The 17,365-nt window shown below is 43.6% G+C and overlaps 1 protein-coding gene across 2 annotated transcripts in view; it reads left to right on the top strand.

Moving 5' to 3' along the window:
• Positions 1 to 1,180: 1,180 nt before the first annotated feature.
• PDE6C (phosphodiesterase 6C) overlaps positions 1,181 to 17,365 on the top strand; it is a 51,771-nt gene continuing 35,586 nt past the window's right edge. For both annotated transcript variants that reach the window (XM_088842144.1, XM_055425058.2), the window contains exons 1-7: positions 1,181 to 1,645; positions 8,392 to 8,544; positions 8,649 to 8,738; positions 9,682 to 9,822; positions 10,496 to 10,570; positions 11,545 to 11,609; positions 11,715 to 11,781. In XM_088842144.1, coding sequence (XP_088698270.1) covers positions 1,181 to 1,645; positions 8,392 to 8,544; positions 8,649 to 8,738; positions 9,682 to 9,822; positions 10,496 to 10,570; positions 11,545 to 11,609; positions 11,715 to 11,781 — 1,056 coding nt within the window. The remainder of the gene's footprint in view (positions 1,646 to 8,391; positions 8,545 to 8,648; positions 8,739 to 9,681; positions 9,823 to 10,495; positions 10,571 to 11,544; positions 11,610 to 11,714; positions 11,782 to 17,365) is intronic.

The following is a 17,365-nucleotide window of genomic DNA, read 5'->3' on the forward strand; positions in this document are numbered from 1 at the left end:
CCTGTGGATAGCCAAGGAAACTGGTTCATAAAATGTGTAGTTTGGCTTATTAGTTGCATAATAGTGTTTAAATATTTGGGAAAATGTGCTTAATCAATGTAAAAGCTTAGTAACATGAACATTAAACAAAATTAAGTAGTAGTTAAGTGTTTTTCCTATGCCAAAAGGCCCTGAGGTATGAAAGATCCTAGCAACAGCCAAGACATGTATTATCCAGTAGATTTAACTGACTGTACCTTGGAGCAAAAAGGCATGAGATCTGGTTATTGCTATTGAAAACAAAATCCAAAGTAATATGCTTAGCAGGAAAACCCAGTTGGCAGCTGCAGGGGTTGCCTTTTATGATCGTGTCTTTTGACAAGGATTATTGTATTAATATAAGTTGTGGCTTGATCAGGCTTAAATTGTGGGGAAATATTTTTCCATGTTCACTTCTCTAGAATAAGCCCAAGGTCTGTTCCCATAAACCATTTCTGAGGTCATGTTTTTAAATGAGGGGAACAGAGAGGTGAGGATTTTAGAAAAAGAGTAGGCCAAGCAAGCTGGCGGATTATAGGACTTTTAAGGAAAGGAAAGATTAACATTTGATTTTATGTTGTGTTATGCTAAACTCTTCGATCTCCCCTAAATGTTCCTTAACATTGCCATATAAGCAAACAGACATTTCTGAGGTCTAAACAGTTTCATGTCATAGAGCTATCATGAAAGAACAAGTATTGTCGTTGCCTATGTAATATAATAAATGGATATCCCCCATTCTTCTTATTGCCTACAGCCACCAAGGTTCAGCTATTTTTCTGGAATAGTCAGTTTGATTTGTCACTTGGCTGGCTGATCTAAGATGCTCTGCGGATTCTCTGAGGACTTATGAGCTAATAATGCTTAGGGATTTTGTGTCCTGAAGAACTCTTTAATCCCATGCTTCCTGAATCCCACTCTAAGCCAGGGCCTTCTGTCATATCCCAAGAGTTACAGGCCAGTTTGAAAGCTCTGCTAAACAACCTTTCTCCTCGGCCTCTGGGGGGGTTCCTGCGAGGTGCCCCTTAGGGCTTTCCTGGGTATCTTTGGCCAGGATGAATCTCCTTCTTGGCAGTCTGCATCTCCTTCTTGGCAGTCTGCCTCTGGTGGTATTCTGAGGGTCTCTTCCTTTCTAGACCAGAGCAGTACAGCACGCCACACCATGGGTGAGATCAGCCAAGAGACGGTGGAGAAATACCTGGAGGACAACCCTCAGTTCGCCAAGGAGTATTTCAACAGGAAGTTGCAGGTGGAGACGCCAAGCACCGGGGCTCAGGCACCGGCCAGCGCCTCCTTCCCTGGCCAGACGCTGGCGGAGGAAGCGGCCCTGTACCTGGAGCTACTGGAGGTCTTGCTGGAGGAGGCGGGCAGCGTGGAGCTGGCGGTGCACAGGGCCCTGCGGAGGCTGGCGCAGCTGCTGCAGGCCGACCGCTGCAGCATGTTCTTGTGCCGGGCCCGCAACGGCACGCCGGAGGTGGCCTCCAAGCTGCTCGACGTCACCCCCACCTCCAAGTTTGAGGACAACCTGGTGGTCCCTGACAGAGAAGCTGTGTTTCCTTTGGATGTCGGGATAGTGGGTTGGGTTGCTCACACGAAGAAAACCTTTAATGTTCCAGATGTGAAAAAGGTGAGTGGTCTGATGGTGGAGAGGAGGTCTTGGTGGCCTCGGGGAGGAACATGGGAAAGAGGGGGGTGAGGGGTGAGGGTGGGTCCCGGGGCCATCCTTGTGCCTGTGGTTTGGCTATAACCTGGGGAGTGGGTGGTGGAGAAGAGGAACCTCCAGGCCAAGAGTGGATAGACTTAGCAAATAAAATGACTAGATGCCCAGTTCTATCTGAATTTTAGATAAACAGTGGATGATGTTTTAGCATTATGTCCCCTGTAATGTGGGGCAACCTTACCTGGGCATGGGGTGGTCCACACCTACTCCCTCATACCTCTTCTGTCCTCTGGACGCTGTCCTGACCAACAGGGCAAAGCAGGCCACTCACTGGGGAGATCAGCCAACAGGCCAGATGCCAAGGCCCCTGAACTGCTCCCCACCCCTCTCACCCACAATCCTTTGAAGACTCTCAGCTCTTTGGGGTGAACTGGCTCAGGAATGATTCTCTCACCTATAGATCAAGCGTGAAAAAAGAAAAATGACCTGAAATTTCAAATGTTCCCACCTGGATCATAAAAAAATACATGAATTTAGATGATGATTAATTGCAGTTGACCATCTCAACCCCTCCTAATTCAGATCTACCAAGAATTTCCAATCCTGTAAATGGGACATTTGAACTTTCCCGAAGACCAGTTGAACACTACATAAATTATTGTGTTTTAAAAAGAACGTTCTCCTTCCAACTAAAATGCTTGTTCATCTAAGAAAAATTAGAAAATACGAATAAAGAGGGAGGAAATGTGAATCATCCATAATCCCTGCACTCAGTAGTACCGTAGGTCCCAGCCTGGAGTTTCTCCTGCCAGCCCTTTTCCTACATATGCGTCCTGTCATTTTGCTTTGCTGTTAACAAATGGGAGAGCTAGCAGATGATGGAACAGAACTGAGTGGGACCAGCCCCTGAAACGCTTACTGTGTAGAGGTTTACTGATGGAGAGGGCAGCTGGAGGCTGGAGGATAATCCCCTACATGCCTCCCGAAGCTGATTACAGGAGGGGGGCTGTGCAGATCCATAGGAGGTGCAGAGGTTGTCAAACTTTAGCAACACTCGGCAAACAGCCCCAGGGGCAAGGGTTGCTGTTAGGCACCCGAGGGTCCTCGGTCTTTACCACCGCTCCCTGCAGTGCATTCCATCTGGTTTCAGTAGGATTCTGGGTCTGCTGCAGCTGCTTCTAGTGTATAAAGGGCCTTAAGGCAAAGTTCTTGGACCCCAGGGTGGAGGCTCTGCCTATACATCCTGCAGTTCTCTCATGGGAAGTCTGACTGAGGCCGTCTCCAAAATGACGAGGACAGCAAACTTAAGAAAGTGACATGCAAGACTTTTTTTCAGAAAAAAGTTTTTTTGTTTTTTTTTTAAGGAGAGATGGATAAAATGACTTCTGGTTTGTGTGTGTGTGTGTGCTCAGTCTTGTCCAACTCTTTGCAACCCCCTGGACTGTAGGTTGCCAGGCTCCTCTGTCCATGGAATTTTCCAGGCAAGAATACTGGAGGGGGTTGCCATGTCCTCCTCCAGGGGCTGCACTGGCAGGCAGATTCTTTACCACTGCGCCACCTGGCAAGCCCTAACTTCTGCTATGCTCCTTAATGAGCCCAGTCCTGTTGAGAACAAAATGATAGAAAGGAGTTGCTTAAGAGATCAGGTGGCCTGGGTCTGCTGCTGTCCATGATGGGCGCCCCATAGGCACAGTGGTGGTAAAGTGGGGGCCGGGTCACTCAGTTCTCCCTTTTACTGAGTATGTGTGAAGACAGATGCCCTCCTGCCCTCCTGAGCTCCCTCCTGAAAAGGAGTTTCTTTTCATTTTTTTCCCCTCCGAGAATGATGCTTTTCAACTCTGGAAGCACATTAAAATCAAACTGGGAGCTCTTTTAAAAATACAGATGTGTGAGACTCTCACTTGACCAATTACATCAGGCTCTCAGAGACTGGGATGCAGCCAGGAGTATGGTTTAAAAGCTACCCCAGTGATTCTAATAGGCAGCCAATGTTGAGAACCACTGGTCTTTTGGGTGAAGAGATGCAAGAGGAGGAACTGAATTTCAAATCAACTGTAAACGATTAGATGGAAGGGCTCCTGGACTTGTTAGTTTAGGTCTTCCCTTGGGCAGACAGGAAGTTGAGTCATGGGGGCTGCGTCTCTCCTGGGGTCCAGAGTCTGATCAGTGATGAGAGGGACTGGAGAAGACGCAGCCTCCTGGCTGTGTTCCCACCCTCACCCCACCCTGCAGCCCTGCAGGCTTACCACACTTAAGTTGCTGTGGTAAAATCTGCAGAGAAAGGAGTTAGAAACCACTGTTTTAAGTGACATTTCTACCAACACTTCACCTTTTCATTGCACTTGATGCTTGATGAAGATTCCTCTCGTTCTTGATCTCACTTGATTCTGGCAAAGACCTTGTGCATAAGGCCAGGACTGTATTTTTATTTCCATCCTGTGTATGTGAGAATCTTCTCCAGGTCAGTTAGGCACAATGTGGTGGATCTAGGCTCATAATCCGGGTCTTGCAAGGCCACCCTTTTTCTTTGCCACAGCCCTGACCACACACAACTCCTGCCTGGTGGGCAGTGTGGGCACAGGGAGGGAAGGACTACCTGCACACAGACGGAGAGGCAGAACTGGATACTCCCAGCCTTGGCAGCAGAGAAGCCACATGGTGTCAGGTGAGAGCTTTGGCATCAGATGACCTGGGTACAGATCCAGGCCTGAGACTAGGTCACTGCATGAGGGACTGTATTTCTCCATGAGAGATACAGAGGGAACCAAATCATAAAGTGCCTGACTCCCAGGAGGTGCTCAATAAATGACAGCTATGATCATATCATATTAATGTCCAGAGAGTTTGGGGCTGGGTGTAGGTGGCCAAAACCTGGTCAGTGATCATTGCCTGTTTTTAAAACAGGTTAAAGGCAGGGAAACTTAATAACAGGAAACTGTGACATATCCTCATCAAGTTAATCATTTCCTATTCTATTGGGAAAGCTGGTGATTAACTCTATGGGTGGTTCTCCTGGCAGTGGTTTAAAAGAAAGCCATGTGAGAATCCTAAGTTTTCAATAATTAACAGGGTGCTTATAGCTTGCACTTATAGCTTTCCATCCTTGTCTCCTTCTGACTCTGGATCTTCAGATGTTTGATCAGAATTTAACAGTACTAAGATTGGATGAGGATCCAGGCAGCCCTCTGCTCTAAACATTCCCAGTTGCCTTCATTGACTTCTTTGAAGAAAAATCATTGAGGGAAGTTTGTGAATCCAAAACACACAGAATTTACTCAAAGAAACTTTACCAAGGATTGTTTGAATCAATGAAAACACAAAACCAGAAAACCTCGCCTCACCTACCCTGAAATTTGGTGGATGGTTTTATCCAAGATTTTCTGATATGATGATTAAGTTTTGAAACTTGTAAGTCATTTTCTTGAAACATTCATTCAGTTGAACGTAAGAACATCTTCTTGTGTTTAGAATCTGAAATAAAATAGCATCAAGTTTTGAAGCTGCAGAGTAAAATGTATTAGCCAAGAATTGCTGTCCAACTCCATCCCATGGTGCATGTTTTGGGCATTTTGGTTATTCCTTCAGTGCCTGGCATCACTGTGTAAATGAAAGTGATCACCTTCTATAGTGGATAATAGGTTAGGAGAAAAATGGACAGCGAGTCAGCCTGGGCTATAGCAGTGGATTAAGAGAAAGAACCTGTCAAAGTCTGGCGGTGATCTGGACTAAGTGAAGATGCTTCAAAAGGCAGAGAAAGTCACAGATGCAGCTGTTAGGAAAAAACATGGCTCTTGCTGGCTTAGTGCAGAGAACTAGCCCTCAGGAGCAAGCATGCTTCTAGGGATAGGAGGCCTGCATCAGCTAAGAGCATCTAATTTCTTCAGTGATTGGAATTGGTTAGAAAAGCTAGAAGTAGAAGCAAAATGATGGGGCTTCCCTGGTAGCTCAGATGGTAAAGAATCTGCCTACAACGCAGGAGACCCGAGTTTGATCCTTGAGTTGTGAAGAACCCCTGGAGAAGGGAATGGCAACCCACTCCAGTATTCTTGCCTGGAGAATTCCAAGGACAGAGGGACCTGGCGGGCTGCTAGTCTGTGGAGTCACAAAAAGTCAGACACACCTGAGCAACTAACACATCACATCATCATTGGAAGCCAAATGGTAATGCGAAACCTGAAGGACTTCTCATCCAGTGAAAGTAAAAGAAATGAAAGTGAAAGTCGCTTAGTCATGTCTGACTCTTTGTGACCTCATGGACTATATAGTCCATGGAATTCTCTAGGCCAGAATAATGGAGCCTTTAAATGGCAACCCACTCCAGTACTCTTGACTGGAGAATCCCACGGACGGAGGAGCCTGGTAGGCTACAGTCCATGGGGTCGCAAAGAGTCGGACACGACTGGGAGACTTCACTTCACTTCACTTCCCTTCTCCAGTGGATCTTCCCAACCCAGGGATTGAACCTGGATCTCCCGCATTGCAAGTGGATTCTTTACCAGCTGAGCCACAAGGGAAGCCCTGTCATCCAGAGAGGCCCCCAAAGTCCCATTTTGGCTTCCTGGTATTTATTCAGCACCTACTATGTGTCAGACTCTTTTCTAGGTGCTCTGCCCACACTGTATTATTCTCTTTTCACATCAGATACGATAGACAGTAGATAATATCCAGTGTTCCCATTTTCAGGTTAAAAAATGAGGGTGCAGAGGGTAAGTAGCATGCCCAGGGGCTCATAACTAATAAATCAGGAGCTGGTTTCAGCCAAGGACATCTGACTTGGGAACCTTCTTCACCATTATGCGATGCTGCCTCCTACATAAGTAGCTGGTTTCTGGGGTCCCACTTTGGGAGGGTATAGAAGAAGTCTGGGGTCAAGGCTGCATCTGACTTCCTTAGCATCCAACATTTATAAGGATCCTCTACGGAATCAATTCATCCACTACAAGTATAGATTCCTGGGGAAGACAGTTTCCACTTTAGGAGATTAGAATTCAGTAGGTCTGCCATGAGGTCTGCAAATCTGCATCAGTCTGCAGGTCTTTCAGAGGTTCAGCCCAAGTCTCCTACTCTGAGCAGGGCTGTGATTCTGTTGCCCAAGCAGTCATTGTGCCCTGGTGGCGATTCTGGCCCCAAAGTCACACACCAGTGGACTCTTCCATTTTTACTTTGGGAAACTGAACAGAGTCCAGCTACTTATAGAAGTCCAGCTACTGTCCACATAGGAAAATGAACGTAATACAACTTGTAAAAGGAAGACCACATTGATTTTTGGCCATTGAATCTCAAAGTCAGGTGGAAATTTCAGTTGAAGTTTCAAATGACGAAGACTCAAAGAGGAATTAGTAATGACCCAGAGCAAGCAGAGTCTATACCCGACCACAGCTACTCTCAATTACAGCTAATAAGATAACTGCCATCCTTGACCTTCTTCCCAAGCCCTTCCATTTGTGTACCTCTCCAAACTCATCACTCTGCCCTCTACATGGTTAGTGTATTAGAGTAGTTCTTTGCGTCTTCTACTTGAAGCTTGTGTCTAGGATGATCCATTTCATTTTCCCCTGAGAAAGAAATAAAAAAATACAAATGAGAGATATTGACTTGATAGAAAATGACTTCTCTAGTGGTTCAGCAGTTAAGACTGTGTGCTTCCACTGCAGGGGGCACAGGTTCAATCCCTGGTCTGGGAACTAAGATCCACATGCTGTGCGGTGCGACCTAAATAAATAAAATAAAATACTTAAAAAAAAAAAAAAGAAAATGACTTTGAAAAACTGTTAAATATCTGGTGCTGTCAAGAGGGTGGTAATAATTTCAACATTTTGTGAAAGTATCTGGTGTAAACTAAAACTTCATGTACCTGTTGATACTGCAAAAGACATTTCCATTTGGGGACTCCATCACATAAAAATAAAAGCAAGGGTGATTAGTGCAGTAATGTTTGCAATGGGGAAAACTCTAAACAGACTAAATCAGCAGATATTGGTTGAGCAGAACTGGAGCTGCCACACTGTGGAAAAGCATGCCAGAATGTGGAAAACTAGTTCATGCCCACATGCACCAGTCTGGAGGGAAGTCCATAAGATAGTGTTAAGTGATGAATTGCATAAAATTAGGAGAGAAAATTTTATTAAAGAAAAAGAAAATGTTTTGTCTAAGCACAGAGACAGGCATAGAAGGAGACACACTAAGCATTGTAATACGGAGTTCTTCAAGCAGGTGAGATTAGGAGGGGTTTGGGGGCAGTTAATACTTTTTTCCTTACGTTATGATGGTTGGGAGGTTTCAAGGGCAAATTTTACTTTGGCAATTAAAAAGAAGAGCCCTATGGAATCCCAGCTGTGCTCTCTCTCCTTCGAGGATGCACTTCCTCCCTGTTATACTCGTGCATCCTTCCCTCCCTCCCGCTTAGAACCTCGTTTTCCACTTGGTCACAATATCACCTCTCTCCTCCTGGCCCAACCCTAGCCTAACCCGTATAGGCCACTGCTCAGGTGGGAAAGCTCATTTGGAAATGGGCCATTTCATTCTATGCTTTATTCATTCTGTCTGCTTGCGGATGGTGGGGTGGGTGGGGAATGTTGGTTTGGGACCATTGTCCTGCGGCCCTGGTCATCTGTTGGTAGGACTTGAACTAGAGAGGATGGTCTGTTGCCCTTCCTAGATCTACACTTCATGGTTTTGTGCTGCTTTGTCAAACGTGTGAATGTATCTTTCAGAATAGCCATTTTTCTGACTTCATGGACAAACAAACCGGGTATGTCACTAGGAACCTGCTGGCAACCCCCATCGTGATGGGCAAGGAGGTTCTTGCTGTGTTTATGGCAGTTAACAAAGTAGATGCATCTGAATTTTCCAAACAGGATGAAGAGGTAATGCTAACCCTGGGCATCCCTTCAGAGGCTCAGGAAATTTATTTGTTGTGTAACCGAAAGAAAGATGTCACACCTAATTTGTTTTTCTCCGCCATCTGTAGGTCTTTTCCAAATACCTCAACTTTGTTTCTATCATCCTAAAGCTTCATCATACCAACTACCTGTACCATATTGAATCCCGAAGAAGTCAGGTAAAGAGAAGGTGACAGTGACTACTTCATGCTGACCTGTTTGACAAAGAGACCCCCCCAGAGGCAACAAGCGCAGATCCTTCCTAACCACGCCCCATGGATCAGATCCCCAAACTTCCATTCCCAGTGTCCTCTTGTGGTCCCCTCCCCCGTCACCTTCCTGCCCCTCTATCTGTAGGTACAACTGGCTTGCTTTCTTTAGTCTATGTCCTGAGTAGCTGTGGTTTCTTCCTCTTTGAGGTGGCGATGATAATTACAGTACTTAGCCCGCATGGTTGCTGTGACTATTAAATGGTCATTAGATGAATTAGTTCATATGAAGCTCTTAGCAGAGCTGGGTATTCCTGGTGCATAGTAAAGGTGCTACATTGAGAAGCAAATCGCTCCTCTGTTGCCTCCTTGAGCTAGAGGGATAAAGAACAACATTGGTAGCCAGGATATCCGAGTTGAACTACTGTGTGGACCTTGGTTTCTTCATCAGTACAATGGTGGGAGGGTGGTTGGGATAGAGGACTTCCAAGGCCCTGTCCCATGCTAACTGTCCAGGGCAGTAACCTTTAACTAGCTCAGGACACATGGAAGGAGGCAGGTGGCTTTCTTCCCACAGGGTCAGCAGTAACCAGTGTGCCCCCAATACTGGACCCTCTGCTCAGTAACTGTCTCTGCATTTGTATTAGATTGCTTGCCCTTTGGAGACAAAACATTTTGGACATGGGGATCAGTCATGGCTTTCATAAACACACGGCTTTGCAAAAGGTCTGCTCATCATCCCACTCTGAGACTCTCAGTAGTTTGTTGGATATGTACATATGCAAAAATGGAATTGCATTGTTTGCGGACATGTGTTCCTTTTATTTGATGCATCTCCTGTTTTCTTCTGACTTATGTTCCTCTTCATACTGTATTTTGTTCTGATTGTTTTCTTTGTAATACCTACTTTCAGATTCTTATGTGGTCAGCCAACAAAGTATTTGAAGAGCTCACAGATGTTGAGCGACAGTTTCACAAAGCGCTCTACACTGTTAGAACATACCTGAACTGCGAACGATACTCCATTGGGCTGCTGGACATGACCAAGGAGAAGGTCACTGTGCCATACATTTTGTCTCCCCTACCACCACCTATAAAATGCACATCACATGAAATGCAGTCCATTAAAAAATGCATATACTATGTGAACTACCAGTCATGATAGATCGTAAGAATCAGTGCCAAGAAAGTATGGTACTTTCATCTTAAGTCAACTTAAAAATCATCAATTACATTTTACATGGAAAAGAAGAAGGGACAGTATACTTTTTGGAGTAAAAAAATATCTAGACTTGGCTTTTCCACTTCCTAGCTATATGTGTCTTCAACAAGTCTTTTTTTCTTTTTAAAAAATTAATAGACCATACTCATTTAGAGTATTTTTAGGTTTAGACAAAAATATGAGCAGGAAGATCAGAGAGTTCCCACACATGTTCTTTTCCTTCCTCTTGCCCTCCCTCCTTCTAACTATGTGTCAGGGTAGGTGCTCTGTTTTATTCATTTAATCCACATAATGACTCTGTAATACGCATTTTGTTATTGTCTCCATTTTACAGATTTAAAAGACTGACTTGTTTACAGTCACAAGTTCAAAAACAGCATTACTGAAAAAGAGCTTTAAAATTCCAGAATTATAAATTAACATAAAACATGCAAACCAATGGCACTCAGATATGGTAGGTAACAGGACAGTTTGCTTAATAGTATTTAAATATATTTGCCTCCAGGAATTCTATGATGAGTGGCCAGTCAAGCTTGGAGAAGTCGAGCCTTACAAAGGTCCCAAGACACCAGATGGCAGAGTGAGTGCAGTCATCTTTGTTGATGATATCTGTGCCTGGTTTTAGAGGCTGTGTGTAAAGCAAAGAGCGCTGGCCCAAGAAGGACTGGGCTCTAGTCCTGGGACTTCCTGGAGGACTTTGGAGAAGTAGAAAGCACTGGACAAGGAGTTTGAAGTTCAAGTTTCAGCTCTGTCCCAAACCAGCTGGGTTGCCCTTGCCTTCACTCATTTAACTTCTCAGTCATCTTTTCTGTGAAGCTAGGGTTTGGTGGATCAGTGCTTCTTCATAAGGAGGGAGCATTAGAGCCTCCTGCATAATTTTTAAAACACACTGTGCCCAGGCCCTTCTTCTGACATGCTGGACTGGGATCTGCAGGCAAAGGTTGGCTTAGATTTAAATTCCCCCTCGATTGCAAGTTTCATAGGAAGCTTGTTCCACCACCGTATCCCCAGCATACAGGAAAGGGAAGGCAGGGGATGGAATGTGTAGGTTCTTCATCCGCCCAAAGAAGCAGAGAGACTAGTTCTTAAGTCCCTTCCAGCTTTGACAACGTATTCACCGAATCCTGCTTCTGAGGCACCCATTCAGAGTGCTGGAAGGGGTAAGTGCACTGTACAGCTGGGAAGGGAAAACATTGACTGAGGTTGAGAAATTCCATGATTTGTTCTATGGAAGTGATTAGTCAGATATGTCTGGACAATAGAAATTAAAAGAAAGAAATTCAAAGAAAACCAAAGATTCTCCTAGAAGTTGTCAGGGTGTATTCAACTTTCTAAAATTAGTTCAGCAGTTTTGTTCATATGATAAGTGGCCAGTGATATTTCTAGTTTTATCATAAGCTTGTAATTAGGACATGAGTAGTTTGGTAATTTATGTTATATGAAGAAATGTGGTTGGGAAATAAAATATTTAAATTTTAAAATAAAAGTTCAATAAGGAAAAATGTTTTCTCTGGGAGGTAAGATTTTTCTCATATTCCCTCTCTTTCCTCTTAGGAAGTCATCTTTTATAAAATCATCGATTACATTTTACATGGAAAAGAAGAGATCAAAGTCATTCCGTGAGTATTGCCATGAAGCAGCTGCAGGAGTTGCCCTTCTGTGTTTGTATTCAGTGCATTTCTTTGCATAGCGATGATTGTTTTTTTCTTCTCATCTTCCTCAAGGACACCTCCCATGGACCACTGGACTCTCGTTAGTGGGTTGCCAACATACGTTGCTGAAAATGGATTTGTAAGTTATTAAACAAATTTGAATCTTAAATAATATTGGATGAAATTCTCATTAGCTAAGAACAATTGTGAAGGCAAGAATGCACCAGGTAAGGGTGAGATGGCCACTTTGGTACAGGACACAGGAAAGAGGAATCTTGGCAGTCAGAATGTATGTGAACTAGAAACTCCTTGACTCTGCAAGAAAATATTTAGTCAACACAAGAAAGACAGATCCATCTCCCAGCCTCTTATTCTGCAGCCACGCAAATTTCAGACATCCTGGTAGTTCATGACTATGATTCATGCTGGGTTTAATTTGACCTTAAATATAGTTCCCCTTGGTCACGACTTTTGAAATTCGGAAAATTACTGACAAAAAGAAAAAAATATATAAGGAAAGGATTTTGCCATTGATTGCAATGCAAAATGCATTGAGTTGGTTGTGGAAGTGAAGATTTTTGCCCTGGTCTCTCATGTGGGGCGGGGGTGTGGTGGAAGGGAAAAGTAGGCCAGGTCTGGCTGAGAGAGGTCAGGAGTAGGAAGACAACAAACAAAAGGTCTCTGGTGAGTCCCATAGACCTCAAGGTCAGAGGACCAGTAGCTTTCCCATTTGGCTTTGACCATACTCTTCTTCCTTTTCATGGCTGACTTCTCTCCAGGGGCTTCCCTGGTGGCTCAGAGGGTAAAGCCTCTGCCTACAATGTGGGAGACCCGGGTTAGATCCCTGGGTTGGGAAGATCCCCTGGAGAAGGAAATGGCAACCCACTCCAGTACTCTTGCCTGGAAAATCCCATGGACTGAGAAGCCTGGTAGGCTACAGTCCATGGGGTCTCAAAGAGTTAGACACGACTGAGCGACTTCACTTCACTTCTCTCCCTAGTTGGGCTTCTCCACCATCTGTGTCATTTTTTTGGCATCAAGATACCTCCCTGCAAGAATGTTCCCTGTTTTTCACATTTCTTTATGTTGGCATCTTTCCTTTCCCCCTTCAAACTCAAGTTTCCAAAAAAATATTTTTATAGCATGTATTTGCATAGTTGTCTTTTCTTTAGTGTTGTCATTGTGTTCATGAATCGTCATTATTTAGTAAATGAGCATGTGAATTACAGTGACTCGGGTCACAGGGTCACAGGGGAAGTGAAACATAATTTAGGTTGTTTAATGTTTTTTCTTTTATTGTCACAAATTTGCCTCTGCTTAGTGTGAATATTTCTGGATTCAGAATGGTGACAGAGTAAGGAAAATTCTGTTGTGACTGCAAGGTAATCTTTCTATGTAATGATGCTTTATCCTAGGGTTTCCAGGAGGATGCCTAACTCTGGGCTTAGTTGGTTACAGGACAAAGTGGCCTCAACAAGTGACATATCTCTTAGTGTAGAAACATGTCAAAGAGGAAGAAAAGAAAAAGGAGAGACAATCTTATGTCTTTTAAGAGTAAATAGCAATATACACTAACAAATATTATGAAATAATTGAAAAAAAATTTTTTTTTTTTTTGCCGAACTACACAGCTTGCCTGGATCTTAGTTCCTGACCAGAAACTGAACCTGATTCCCGACAGTGAAAGTGTGGCACCCTAACCACTGGACTGTCATGGAATTCTCTTTTTTTATATATAATTGAAATCTTTTTAAATGTCATTCCTGACCTGGTGGTATTGACCAAAGTATTCCAATTCATTCCTAACTGAATCCACATATACCACAATTTTTCAGCCTCACTGAAATAACCAAGTAGCTTGGCCCTTGGCTTCTGTCCTTTGGTTTCCTGGCAGCCCATCTATCAAACTCCATTTAGGGTTTTTATCAAGTTTGATATTTCCAAAGTTGCCATAGGTGGTATAAAGGAATTTATGCACCACTTAAAATTTTTTTTATTGGAGTGTAATTGATTTACAATGTATTTGTTAGTCTCTGCCAGACAGCAAAGTGACTCAGTTATACTTGTACATACATCCATTCTTTTTTGGATTCTTTTCCCATATAGGTCATTACAGAATATTTGAGTAGAGTTCCCTGTGCTATACAGAGGGTCCCTGTTACCTATTTTATATATGTGTGCTCAGTTGCTCTGTCATGTCTGACTCTTTGCCATCCCATAGACTGTAGCCTGCCAGGATCCTCTGTCCATGGAATTTTCCAGGCAAGAATCCTAGGGTGGGTTGCCATCTCTCCTTCAGGGGATCTTCCCAACCCAGGGATGGAACCCACATCTCTTGCAAATCCTGCATTAGCAGGCAGATTCTTTACCACAGTGCCACCTGGGAAGCCCTATTTTATACATAGTAGAGTGTATATGTTAATCCCAACCTCCCAATTTATCTCCACCCCGTAACCATAAATTTGTTTTCTACATCTGTGACTCTATTTCTATTTTGTAAATAAACTCATTTGTACCATTTAGATTCCACATATCAGCAATATCATACGATGTTTGTCTTTTTCTGTCTTATTTCACTTAGTATTATAATTTCCTGGTCCATCCATATTGCTGCGAATGGCATTTTTATTTTGTCCCACTTTTTAAGCACTTCTTCTCTTCTAGATGTTTCCCAGGTAAAGATTTTATTGTCCAAAAATCAATTTGGAGTAAACTAATGCAACAAAAGCCAACTCATTGAATGGCTCATTTGCCAAGTCATCAATTTGCCATGCAACCGATTTGTGAGAGTCAATTCCAAAAGCTGTGGAGGATTTTTTCCCCCAGATTTTGTTCCTATCACAGATTCACTGCATTTGCTTTACTGCTCCCTTTCACCTCTCAGCTTCTGCCCTCAGCCCCACCCCTGATGTTATCCTTTCTGCTGGCAGCCCAAGACTGATGGCAAACTGGTACAAATCTAGTGTAAGGCATCTCTCATCAAATTGCTCATTAGACAAGTTAGCATTCCCAAAATGATTTTCAGAGAACTGACCTTGAGCCATTTGGGGAGACTCCAGAATTGGGGTGAACATACATCCCGGTTTGTATGGGACAACCTCCCTTTACACTGTTGTCCTTGTGAGTTTTTAAGTCTTCCCTTTCATTCCCAGATTTGTCACCCTGTACTATATGTTTCAAAAGGCAGGATCTGTTAAAAATGTAATTTCTGTGTATAGAACAGGATTTCTCAAACCTGTGGACTCTACTGACATTGTGGGCTAGGTCTTTGTAGTGAGGAGCTGTCCTTTACATTGTAGGGTTTTTAGCAGCCTCCCTGCCCATTAGCTGCTAGCAGCACCACCCTGCTTGTGAGAATCCAAACTTCGCCGCCACCGCCAAGTCGCCTCAGTCGTGTCCGACTCTGTGTGACCCCATAGACGGCAGCCGACCAGGCTCCACCATCCCTGGGATTCTCCAGGCAAGAACACTGGAGTGGGTTGCCATTTCCTTCTCCAATGTGTGAAAGTGAAAAGTGAAAGTGAAGTCGCTCAATCATGTCCGACTAGTAGCGACCCCATGGACTTCAGCCCACCAGGCTCCTCTGTCCATGCGATTTTCTAGGCAAGAGTACTGGAGTGGCTTCCAAACGTCTCAGAAGTTGCTAAATGTCCTCAGGAGGAGAATACACCCCTGACTGAGAAGCACTGGTCTGGAGGATGATATCAAACATTTCAGCAGACCCAGCCAGAGCAGTGCCATTCCTGGGGGCCACTTGTGATATGACGGTGGGTTCTAGTAAAGAGAGCAAACAGCCATGACTCAGGATCCCTGGGTGCCATGACCCAGTCCTGCTTTGGGCAAATCCCATGGCAAATCCTTGACCTTGGGCAAATCTCTTGAAGTCATCACCTGTAAAAAGAGGTTGACGACTTATTTAAGAAATGAAACACTGAAAAATCTTAATAATAATAAAAATGATCTGGAGTTTTAATTGTAATTATGATGCTCCTCCAAATTGCTTAAAACTTTTCCATTTAGCTTTTCAAACTTTTCCCTTGATATTGTTTTTCACAAACCCCTTGGAATAAAGGCAAGCTTTTGGACGAGCTGTCCCAGAGGCCCTTCAATTGGACCTCGCTGAATTTAGGGAACACGTGCCCACAGAGTTCTCATTTAACCAGTAAATCCCAGCTCTGAATGAGAAACATTAGACTTCAGTTGAGTGACTTTTTAGAGTTAAAAACATTAGAAAATGAAAATTAGGTTCTAGAATTGCATTTGTAGAATTGAAGCAAGAAATGCAGGATCAAACCAAGCTAGAATCAAAATGATCTGTAAACTTAGAGAGAGAGAGAAATGGGGAGGGTAGAGAAGATTTTTGAATGTTTGAATACTGAGCTTAAAAAAAAGCTTGGCCTCAAGGACCTTGATCCATCTATAGATATTCTCTAAAGGCCAAAAAGCCTGGACCGAAATAGATACTGCTGACGGTAAGGTCAGAAAAGAGAATTAAGCTGCTTTTGTCTCTTTGACACACACCTGAAGGATGCTCAGCCAATCAATTCATGTTTTTTTATTCAGATTAGATCATAAAATTAATAGATAGCACAAGTGATTCCTTAAATTCTTAGGCTGATATACTAACAGAAACTTTGAACGATGGTCTCATTTGCTTTGTAAGAGTCGTCAGGTAAAGAATCCTCCTGCAATGCAGGAGACACAGGAGATGAAGGTTCAGTCCCTGGGTCAGGAAGATTTCCTGGAGAAGGAAATGACAACCCACTCTAGTATTCTTGCCTGGAAAATTCTATGGACAGAATAGGTTGGAGGGTTACAGTCCATGGAGTCGCATAGTTGGACATGACTGAGTGGCTAAGCACAGCACATTTGCTTTCTAAGAGTAAGGGGGGAAAAAATGGTTGACATGGCTCAGCCACTCCCAAACAGCACTTCCCTTGGGCAGAGGGGCTGGCAGAGTTAGTACCATAGAGGGAGAAGCTGGCTCCTACCTTCCATTCTCAGGAGTTTGGTGAGCAACTTGTTAATCCCAGGTCAGTTTGAAATCCCCCATGGTGTATTTACAACATGGAAATTGGTGAATGATGTAAATTAGGGCTCCCCACCCCCAACACCAGGAGAGGTGATTCCAGCAGCACCTTCACTGGAGAGCTCAGTTCTCCTGTTATCCCATGAATTTAAAAAAATCACTAACCTCTTTGGGCTTCTGTTTCCCACCTTTGGAAAGAAAAGCTTAAACAATTATTAAAGTTCCTTCTAACTTTAAAATGCTATGATTTGAAGTATCTAATTTAATTTTGGTGAGAAGAAAGATACTGTCTTTTATTAAGACTCATTTGTGGGTTTGACCCGATAGAAGGATAATTCAAAATGAACAAAAATGGAATGACTCCTTGTCCTTATGGATGTGAGCAATCGTCTCTGAATTTAGTACTTAAAGCCACGTCTCATAGTGAATGTTTACTCTGGTGTACCTAAAAGGCTGTCTGGTTTTTTCCTCCAGCCCTTAACCACCTTCTTCCAACCTGGATCCCACATCAGAAAAGAGAAAACAAAAAAAAGGAAAGAAAATAGAGTCTTCCCAGAATTGCTGCCACACCTGCCAGGCCTTTCTGCTTAGCTTCCTCCTCTCCTTGGTCTGAACAGCTAGTTGCTCTTGCTCTGAATTTGGAAGTAGATTCCTTAGAGGCAGAAAGAGTATGGAGGAGCAGAGATGGGGCTAA

Source organism: Moschus berezovskii, chromosome 12 (genome assembly GCF_049115385.1).
Source record: "Moschus berezovskii isolate FMDL1 chromosome 12, NW_MosBer_1.0, whole genome shotgun sequence".
Classification (NCBI taxonomy): domain Eukaryota; kingdom Metazoa; phylum Chordata; class Mammalia; order Artiodactyla; family Moschidae; genus Moschus; species Moschus berezovskii.